The sequence below is a fragment of the Rhamphochromis sp. 'chilingali' genome (assembly GCF_963969265.1).
Source record: "Rhamphochromis sp. 'chilingali' genome assembly, chromosome: 17".
Lineage (NCBI taxonomy): Eukaryota > Metazoa > Chordata > Actinopteri > Cichliformes > Cichlidae > Rhamphochromis > Rhamphochromis sp. 'chilingali'.
The window spans coordinates 3,974,151-3,985,687 of NC_137944.1; the positions used below are offsets into that span (position 1 = coordinate 3,974,151).

Sequence of the window (11,537 nt, forward strand, 5' to 3'; positions counted from 1 at the left end):
GGCCCATAGGAGGCATAGCTAGAGATGGACAAGGTGGCGGTGTTAAGATTTCCATTGGGAGTGTCCAGGAGGGACAGGATATAAATAGAAGTATATAAGAAGGAAATGCTACATGGTTTCAGAGAAGAACACATAAAACCTGCACTTCAACAGTATTATAGTGGTTATTACATTAATAGCGTCTTAATTGGGACTGCTATTTTTTGAGCCACTAATTTATGTTTCTCTTAGCAGAATATTAGGAATGGAATTCTCAAATGATGGATGAGCAGCATGATTTAGTGCAGGCGCAGCAATGTCGTCCTCTACTGACATTACATTTGCATTGACAGAACTGGCATTAGTAGATGAGATGTACTGTCAAAAGACAAAGTCATCTATGCTCCAATAATCAACAACAGGGTTAGTATAACATTTTCTGAGGAGCTAAAGATTGTAAATGGTACTTGTCAAGGAAGTACCTTGTAAATGTTCAGAGTGGGAAAAGAGTTCTTGTCATCTGGAAATAAGGAAGAAATCTTGTGTATATGTTCTACTAAATTCAAAAGGCTTTGCAGAATGTGGGCTAATGATTGGGTTTTAAAATATCCACTGATTAAAAAAGGAAAAGAAAGGAAAAGACCTGACCTGATGTTTGCCAGACAAACATCTAAAATATGTGAAAAGAACCTTGAGTAAGCCAAGTAGTTTGAATTTCTTGAAATGTGGCTAAATGAGAGAATGATTGATGGAGAACAGAACAGCATTTTATTAATCAGAAACAGAAACTACAAATATGTTTATAAATGAACGATGGCAAAGCTTATGGAAAAACGAGCAAGTCTTACTTCACATGATCACTTCACAATACAGCAGAAAGAAATGCCCGTCTTGGATAATAATAACAGTAGATGGCAGCATTGTGCCACTGAGTCGCCTAGTCTGCCCAATCCAAAGGAGCAGAAGCGCAACGACGACGTAAACCTCAGTTCTCACGAGACTCTGCGTGATCCAACATGGCTACGACCTGTTTGTGGAACGTAAACAAAGTACTGAGCCAACTACATCTCTCTCTACATTATAAAGGTTTCAACCCCGAGGAGCTGGACTATTATATCGATTCCGAACAATTATTCACAATGATAAAGAACGAAAACTAACGGAGCCGCTCGTAACCCGACTCCATCATCAAAACGACCACTGGACTCATTCACCAACTCAACAACCCGGAAGCAGCTGAATGAAGTACAAATACTTTTTTCAACTTTGTTATTTTCCAACTTTCTGTGAATGGTCCTTGATCTCTCTCGGTCCTTGATTAATGGTCATGACAATTTGTATATTAATTATCATGAAATTGATGTCACAGTCCATTGTGTATTCAGTGGTGCTAGTTTCAGTCATTATGCAAATCTGCTGTTTACAAGGCTGGGGAAACCTACAGTCAGCTGAGACTGAAGAACTTGGTTGAGTGAGGAAACGCTACGTCCAGATGCACACAATTAATTTTCTGGGGTAAATGAAAGCAGTAATTTGTGTAGACAAACTCTATATTCATAGACAGCTTTTATGCTTGAAAATGGTAAAATGGTGAAAACTCTTTGGCTGTATAAATGCAACTACGCAATATACCATAAAATATGAAACCTAATCACAATCCAGTCATAGAGTTTTTGATCCAGAAGGCCAGTTTATAGTATCTACATTGCAATGGTCCTAACAAGATGGTGCTTCATAAAGTTTCTCTTCACTAAGCAACCTGCCAACCTCAGAACTTACAATAGCTGGTGACTTTAATGCTGTGTTGAATCCAATAATGGAGAGATCTGACCTTTCTGCTAATAAAATAACACAACAGAATACATGAAAAATTATGCCTTTATTATTGTTGGACTATTGTTGGACACTTTCCACTTGATCAAGAATACACGCCTTAATTCTGCAGACATAAATGATGTTTTTATTAGATTTTACATTAATTTATACACCTCTTACTTTGACCCAGATATTAAAGATATTTGCAAAGTCATCAGTACGTCACACTAACTGATGCACTTGATTTCTGGCCCAGCAGGTTCTCAGTTTTGGAGGAATAATGTGGTTGCTACAGACCATGTGGTATTAGTTCATCAGCTCAATTTTAAATTCAGGATTCAGTGCAGTTACTTTGTATAGTAAATTGTATAGCATATGTACAATATAGAGCATTAATAAGTCATTCCAGGGCAAAGTAATGTCACAACACTTATTATGCATTTATAATACAGAATTACAACCAGGAGACAAAAACAGCAAGAAATGAAACCAAAACTAGAAAAGCATTTCCTGAAGAAACTGCGGTGTGAATGCTGATAGTTGAATCTTTTGAGCTGAAATGTAATAACTGCTGGAATGTTAAGTTAAAAATGTTGAATGAGCTGAAATACACAGAATCATTCACTTGAAGGTTAATGTTCAAAACTGCTGTTTCAAACTTTCAAAGTTGGAAAGCAGCTGAACAGGTTTGACATGTACATTAGAAAAAGCTGACTAATGACAAAAGAAAATGTAGAGTCAGAAAACACCTGAATGAAAGCTCATATTCTTTAAATTAGCAGAAGAGTGGAATTATGTATTTTAAATGTCTAAACTCAAGAATCACAAATGAAAAAAGATGCTTGCATGTCTACTCTAATCTGCTGTGTGTGTAGATCACTGCAGGAGGAATCCTGAAGTAGAGCTGGGTTGATGGTAATAAAAGTGGAACTAAAGTCCACAAAAAGTAGCCTGGCATAAGTTCCTGCACAGTCCAGATTGTCTGTCAGAAAAGAGCTCATCCAAATCTTCGGAGAGTCATCAACAGACCTGTGGAGTGTGTGTGTGAAACGCTGGGAAAACCAGAAAAACAAAGAATTAAGATAAAAGAATGAGCAACAAATCAGAAACCCAAAATTCATCAATCATCAGGACTTAGAACATGACATGCTTTTTACAGAATTTTAAAAGGCTTATAGATCTAGAAAGCTACAAATACACAATATATTTTAACATTAATCAATACCAGCAGTTAGGGCTGGGCTATATCATACCGTTCACGGTAATACCGGTATAATGTTGGGCAACGATAGGAAAATGAAATATCGCCATAGAATATGGGTAAAACGCGCATGCGCAGTGCCTTTGTTTACATACGCACATGGCGACGATGCAGAATGAGAAGAGCGAAAGCGAATCGTTGAATGAAACGGATGAACCAGAATTGGTTTGTAAAAATGCTGCAGCTTCAGTGGTGTGGGACTGGTTTGGCTTTCATCCGTCAGATACACAACAAAGCACTATTTTTGGTAGAGCATGCTAGCGGGCCGTCGTTATTACCGTGTTTTTTGGAAAATACAGCGCACTTAAAATCAATCCTTTGATTTTTCTGAAAATCGACAGTGCCCCTTATAATCCCGTGTGCCTTATGTATGAACTCTGGTTGTGTTTACTGACCTGGAAATGATTTTATGTACACGGCGCTCGAAAATCTGTCAAATGTTTCAGTACGACTTTGCTAAGCTATGAACCCGCACCGCTTGATGGATTGTCGGAGCATTACGGCTATCGTAGGCAGGAGCCTGGCGGAGTGATACTACTGTGCTTCAACATAATGTTACCGTATTGTGTGTGTATAACCTCTTTTTAAGTTTTGTGGATATTATACATGGTTATGCTGAGGATATGTCGGCCAATTTCCACTGGAAACGCCTTTTGGTTAAACTGTCAGCGAGGAATTTGCACTGTTACATTTTTATATAACTTTAATGCACATAAAAAAGCTGCTTGTTTAAATGAAAATACATTGATGGGTTGTTTTTTTTTGCACTAATAAAGTTGAGGAATTGTAAAGTATTTTGTCTAGTGTCAATTATATCGTCAGTTATATTGTTATCGCAAATTTTCAAATGTATATCATGATAAATATTTTTGGTCATATCGCCCTGCTCTACCAGCAGTGATATTCTAAATATGTCAAACCACTGTGACCTACTCCTCCTCCGCCATTATGTCAAAACGCACCTCACAACAGGAACAAACATGCACGTAACAGCTCGTGGTTTAGTTGCGAAAAGGAGACAGGAAACACCAGTATCGCAAACAATTTCTTTCTACCTGGTTTCATCCACAGCTACAAAACTCCACAGGACTTCCTCCTCCCTTCCACTCCTTGATTCCTTTCTGAGCACTGGCCTTGCCCAGACAGGTAAGTTGAAATAATGGACAATGAGATGATGCAGTAACTATTGCCTCAGCCCCACTTGCATAACTCTGGTTTTTCCTTTTTCCCAAAGTCATCACATTATCTCAAATGCATGTGGTTACTTGTCACCCATGTGACTTGACAGTATTTATAGTTTTTAGAAAAGAGTTTTGTTTTCATTTCCTATTTGGAAAGAGGTCACCTGGTTCACTGATTCTCTTCAATTCATTTGGCTTCTACATAAAAGCGAAAGAACAGAAAAGAAAAATAAAAGCAAATACTCCCTATAACCAAACCCAATGACTGTTTTTAACATATGTGCTAAAATCTGGTATCCAGCATATCTATCTAGCTATCTATCTTTTTTCTCTCAGAGAAAGATAGGTACGTTGGCATATACATATACTTTCTGAAGTAAAAATCAAATGATTTCAAAGAAAAAGGGGCCATTAACCAGATGTTAATCATCTAGTGGGAAGCTTAAAAGCATGATGACTGTTAGAGCATCACATTAATGTACGAGGTGTCACATCAGTGTGTAATATTCATTCACATGCTTCCATATACCCCGCCCTGTGACAGCTGGAGTAGGTTCCCGCAACCCTGCAACCATGAATTAGATAAGAAGTTATATGAAATTGGTTGGAGGGATGGATGGACTTTCATGCACTGTGCATCACTACTGTAGAAAATTGTGTTTGTGTGAATCTATTACAATGCATTTTGATAAATCCATTTGTATCCATTTTCTGGCTCCACTAAATTAAAAATTTATCTTGGTGCACAAAACTACACTGATAAATACGAGTTTATTTATTTTGGAATTTTCCCTGTTTAAAAGTGAATCAAACCAAGAAGGTAAAGCTCTGGGGTTTCCCCTCTTCTGTCCTTAGATAACCTATCATCATCATCATCAGCCTGAAACCTTCCTTTCTCTCTTTTCAAGTGGTTACAGTTGTTATACGAGTGATTCATGGTTGTTTCCCCTAAAATTGAATGGGGCATTTATTCTGTAGAATAAAGGCCACACGGATTAACAAAAATTGAGAGTTTCACCATCTGCTGGTACCCCGCAGAGTTTGGAAATGATTGTACAAACCATTTACAGTTTAGTTTGGTTAAAATTCTTGAATTAAGCGAAGTGATTTGAATAAGTGTAGTAACTTCGATTTCTATTTCAGCTAATCTCTGCTTTGCTTCCTGTCTTCACACAAGTGCTCAAGACTCTGTAATCCAAGACCCAAGAATGTGAGAAGTAGTTATAGTTTTGCATTATGCATCAGATCTGGCTCTTTCAACCCCACAGAGGGTCTTTTCCATATACAGATTCAAGTTTCTGCAGCCAGAGGTCAGCAAGCCAAGGTCTCTGTCCTTGTTTGAGTCATGATGCTAGCATGATGCCCACCCAACCAACATTTACTTAGTCCCTATAGGTGCAGGTCACCAGGAATTGAAAAATTTTCCATCCAAGCCTGGCTCCATGAACACATTTTATCTGACCCTCATGAGAGGGTCAGATAAAATGTGACAATAATAACAAAATGTTGCAACAACAACAATAATAACCTCTGTAGATAAATTGCAATTTGTGAGTAATAGTCACAGTATAACATGGCAATTTTTAAACACATTTTTCATCAAAATCTTTCTAGAGAGATTTCCACATCATATTTTTGGTGAGCTATTTATCTACTAGAGCTTTTCGAATCCTGTCTTGTAAAGAGGAAGCTGAGTAGTGGGCCATTCTACAAAAAGCACTGTGTATTCCTCCTTTCTCAGGGAATGTATCAAGTCTTTTTTTAGATAAAGGGAGTTTGGTTCTCGTGGCAGTTTTAGAAAGAGAAAAAAGCATGACAAGCTGACTGATGTACTGCGACATGAGGGGAGTTTTTTTTTTCACATCCTTTTGCTAAACAAAATACCAAACTCTGTGTGTAAGTGGGCCGGAGACCACATGAGGGGCAGTTTCTGAGGAAAGAAAAAAAATTTAAATATAATTTCTGTCTTGTTGTTGCGTATACTCCCCTGCTGCTGAAGTTCACCCTCTATGGAAAACCATGTTTAGTCATTTTCACTGAATGACATATAAAATGATACATGGAAACATAAAAATGTGTTATAAAGTATCTTTGCTTATTTGAATGCATCTTGACATCTTTGATTCCTCTTCTCCTTTTCAGTGTTTTAGTTGATTGTGTTAGATTTTATCTTGGTATGTGTCTGTGACGATAGACAACAGTCTCCAAACAGTTTGTGGTTGTGCGTGGTCTTTTATTCCATGGCCAGTTTTGTAAACTAAAGTAGCACTGAAAGAGTTTTGTGGAGTTACAGTAAAAGGTTGTACTTTGCCTTCCGGTTAAGGCAGATTTGGAGACATTTGGAGACAGTTCTTGTAATAAAGTTGGATATCATTGCTGCTATAAGACAATAAAACTACATTAAAACAGATGAAATGTTTTGAGTATTCTGGATTTGATGTATGTATTTATTTTAACCTTTGATGCTTTAACATAATTGTAGTCCACATAGTGAACAATAGCTGACAGTGTGTTACTGTGTTTCTTCCATAACTGTTTCATGTGTACTTCAGCCAGTTTTTTGTCTGCCTTTCAGATATTTCTTACACTAAAAGTTTTTTTTATTGTCTGTAATAATAATTAACAACAGCTAGCATCTCATCAGTTAACATTCGCCATTTTGGAAACATGCCAAGCCAAATTATCTAGCATAATACAGTGTGAGCAGGATGTGACTACACAGTAGCACCAAATGCTGATAGTAAAACTTCTGTGTGTGACTGTGTGCCAGAATAAGTGCTGTATGAATAGTTGAAGGTGGTTTGCAATATGCTTTAAGTGAGTGACCAAATTAGAAAAGGTCTATATAAATGTAGTCCACCACAGACATGAAGTGTCACCAATTTAATCATGTCAGTGTCCTTCAGAATCTATTACTCTGTCCACTGTCTAATATATGTTGAACAAGTCCTTTCTAAAGAGAGCAAATTTGTTTCATATGCTAATGTTGTGGCCATCAGTGTAAGAAGTAAACTTTCTGAATTTGATGTGCCGTGCTGTCGCTATGAGTCTTCCTGTGGGCATTGCGAGCACACTCAGTTTTTATTTATGCAAATATTTTGGTTTTAGCTGATACAACTCCACTGTTTGCAACCTCTCTGTCTATCTTACTGGTCACACTTCTTTCCTGTTTCCCACTGTTGTTTCATAGCTAATACAAATATATACATATATGATAGCTATAGAAAAATAGAGCTCATCTTATCTTGACCACCACTGGTGACATCATTTAACACCTTAAGATGCTACTCCACCCAAAATATAGTTTGAGCATGAAAGGCTCACTTTCGCGTGAAGATGACTGTTAAAAACTTGCAGCTTAAAGAATAAAGACAGACATTCTCCATGATGACTGTGATACAGTCACAAAGCCTCCCCAATAGGCATGGCTGTTTTACACAACTGTTATTTTGTAAGCTCATGTGAAAGGGATATCATATGTTCTTCTACATTATCTCTGTAGAGAAGGTTTTAAGGTTTGTTCGTTTTGGTGTTGTGACACCCTCTGGGTAGCTGTTTTTAAACTATGGGCCAGAGATAAGCCTGAGGCCCAGGAGCTACACCTTAACCTTTGTGGTGTTCGAGATCTGGGATTTCCACCACCAGCTATCGTCGGTTACCTCTATGAAACCAAAGACTACTTCAAAATAAAGTGCTATTTTCTTTTTCTCTTCTGAAGATGGTTTAAAGTGATTGTGAAGTTGAAATATCATTATATGTTAGTCAGCATCTAATGTAAATAAATCACTTGTTATTGCTTTTACAATTGGCTGAAATATACCACCTTTAAACTTATGTTGAGCACTCAAAGTATTTTCCACACAGTCCCATATACCATCATACAGCTTTTTTTTCTGGCTGTTTCTGACATTTACACAATCAGTCACACTCTAGTGGGGGCAATGAGGACAACATGGGGATTCAAGATCTTGCCTATGTAGATTAGGGATTGATCACGCAACCTTCCCAGTGGTAGACAACCCGCTACCACAGCCTCCCACGCTGTTGCAGCAAATGTAGAACGGTGTTCCTCTTTCCAGGGCATGGTTTGTCAGTGACGATGAAAAGACATTCAGATGCAGCGTGTTCCCATTTTTCAGTTTTTCAAGATCAATTTATGACATTCAATTCAGAATAGTAATGAACTCTGGTTATCTGACTAGAGTGCTGACTAAATCTTCAACACTTACTCTGCTAATAGACATGAAACACCTACACTCATCCTTACTCATTACAGTTACCATATGATCTTTTCATACAAACAAGCCATGGAAAGGATTATTAATGATACAGTTTCAGATGGTTTGTAATCATGTATTACATATATTCTACCTTTTATATAACCTCTTATCATTAATCAGTCCATCATTTCCATTAATCATTGATCTATCCAAGCTGTTAGAGAGCAAGAAGGTGGTGTCCACCCTGAAGGGCTTGTCATGCCATCTCAGGGCACACAGAGATACAGACAGACAAGCGTTTGCACTCAGAACATACTTCATAGAGTGCCTTTTAGTAATTAGAACAACATCTTATTTGTATATCACATTTAAAACATGCATCCCAAAAGGTTGATTCTGTTGTAGCGTTTTCAGTGGGAGAAACGTTTCGTCACTCAGTGTTTCGTGAGTGACGAAACGTTTCAAAAAACCTTTATAAAATTATTAGGGAAGTGACACATGTACTATAAATGTAGGTTGACAATGACATCACTGGCAGTTAATTGTTGGTGGAATATCAAACACAATAACGTAAAAAACATTTGGCAATAGTGGTCAAACTGACTGACGAATAGCTGAAGGTTGCAGACTTTTCTGTGACTTATTGCCCCACATTTGAACTGGCTTTCAGTGTGTCTGCCCCACATAGAAACGAAGACAACACAACAACATATGTGAACACTTCACATCAATAGCTAACATGTGCTTTTTAAAAATTTAGAATAGTAGAATAGAGTGATCTGTGGTCTTGCCTGTGTACGCAGGTATACAGCAGGTGAGTGTATGTGCCTGTTTGAAATGATCTATTGAGTTGTGTGGGTGTGCACTGAGGTGCAAAAGGGGATTCCACACAGGTGTCTGGTTTTTTATTTGATGTTGGTATAACTCCATCATACACATGCCATGTGCAGAGGAGGTGTGGTGCGTAAGATCCTCCCAGGCACTGGGTCTCTATTTCTCATTGAGTCTCCACATGTGTGACATCATTGGAGTTTCCCCCTCTATCGGTGAGAGCCTTTTAAAACAGCCTCTCACAGATAGCGGCATCAAACAAGAAGAAGAGGTGGAAGAAGAGGAGGAAAGGCTGCTAAGAAGTGAACTGTACCTGATAGAAGGCACCCACTAAAAACAATGGAAGGTGAATGCATGGTCGCGCTGGATACAATGATCGACAAAGACACAGAGAAACAGGCAACACAGGAAATCAAGCCCAGGTCAAAGCTAACCATGGCCCTCCTGGCATTCACACTTTGCCTCGCTGCTACTGCTGCTGCTGCCCTCGTTGTTAACAGGCGTGCTGAGGTGGGTTTTAAAATTCTCTCTAAACTACTCAAGAGCGCCATTGACTCTCACAGTGAATGAACTGTTTCACCTAAAACCAACCAGTCTGTAACAGCGTTCTGTGTCATGCTCTATTTCAAACAGGCTCCTGGACAAAATGAGGACAATTTTGGTGAGTACCCTCAACTCTTACAAAAGTAGTGGACTTATTGATGTTTGTTTGTTTTTTGTTTGTTTTTTTAGCTTAGTAATGTTAGTGACTAGTAGGCGAAAACACTGTATAATTCATATTCTCTGTCTTTTCTTGTTCCCAGATCTCCATCACACTTTGAGGCAAATATCAAATGTGAGAGCAGCCATTCATTTGCAAGGTAAGGGATGAAACCCAAGTAAAAAAAAGTGCAAGGCATATTTTAGACTGATTGTGGAGAACCATACTACACCTTTACCAGTATTGTAATCATGAAATCACACGTCTCTGTGAGATTCATGGGACATTTAGTGGATCATAATTGGAGGAAGTTCTTGATTCAGGAAGCTTACCAGTTTTTCCAGAAAGTTTTAGAACTTCTCCTTGATTTTTAAGGGCACATTATGCCTGTTTCCTTTGGATATTTTGGAGATTTAAATGAGTTCTAGTTAGACTGAAGAATGTAGAGGATAAATGAGAAATAGGCTCATGTCACTGCAACAGAATTCATTTGAAATTTCTCTTCAGGAACCCCTGACTCAAGTGCAGTTTTATTTCACTGTTAATCAGAAATTCACCATGGTGTCTGCCATTTGTCTGTACTATTCAACAGGAGTACACAACTATAGTAGAAAGACCTCAGTGGAATGGCAGAAGGATGTGGACCAGTCCCACTCTCAGGGAGGACTAGAGCTCGATAAAAATGAAATTGTGATTCCTCGAGATGGCCTCTACTTTGTTTACAGCCAAGCATCTTTCCGGGTTGACTGCAGCAGCGATGCCGACGATACCTCCTCACACCCCATGGTCCACCTGAGCCACACTGTCAAACGCTGGTCTCGCTCATATGCACCTAAATATGTGACCATTCTCCACTCTATCCGTACAGTCTGCCAAAAGACAACCAGTGGGGATTCAGATGAGGATGGGAACTGGTACACTGCAGTTTACATGGGGGCTGTGTTCAACTTGTATGCTCATGACAGACTGAGAACACAGACAGAGGAGGCAATGCTGGAGAAATTGGAGGATGAGCCAGGGAAGAACTTCTTTGGTGTTTTTGCCTTGTGAGGAGAGGTGTCTGATGAATGTAGGTGAAAAGGTGACCTCAGACTCCATTTCTCCACCATGACCTGCTGTCCTTCTGGAAGGCTTTTAACTATTGAATGTGAGGAAACCACAGATGGTTCACATTGCACTAAAGAGGTGATGGAAAATGTACTTTAACCATCAGCCATACTTGAAATATTTGTATCAGCAAGTCATTTCATTTTTGTAAGTAAATCAAACTATTGTAACTACAGCAGTCAACCAAAGAGTGCTACCATGTCACTACAGGCTGACAGAATAGAAAAACAAAGGGTTTACTTTTTGGGGAATTTATTTATTTAACATATCTTTGTCGTATTTATTTTATTTGTTGTATTTATTTATTTATTTATTGAAATATTGAAATACTTATATATTTATTAATTTTATTGTGTGTTTTATAATGAATGTCCTACTGTATTTGTGCTGATTTTTTATGTATGAAACTATTTGTTTCGTTTTATGGCAAGTACAAACAAATG

The 11,537-nt window shown here is 38.2% G+C and overlaps 1 protein-coding gene across 1 annotated transcript; it reads left to right on the plus strand.

Moving 5' to 3' along the window:
* The first annotated feature begins 6,788 nt into the window (after positions 1-6,788).
* Positions 6,789-11,537, plus strand: LOC308384626 (tumor necrosis factor-like). Its single transcript, XM_080863163.1, has 4 exons — positions 6,789-9,797; positions 9,921-9,948; positions 10,091-10,147; positions 10,580-11,537. The coding sequence occupies exons 1-4, from the start codon at positions 9,627-9,629 to the stop codon at positions 11,035-11,037; spliced, it is 714 nt and encodes a 237-aa protein (XP_080719289.1). The 5' UTR covers positions 6,789-9,626; the 3' UTR covers positions 11,038-11,537.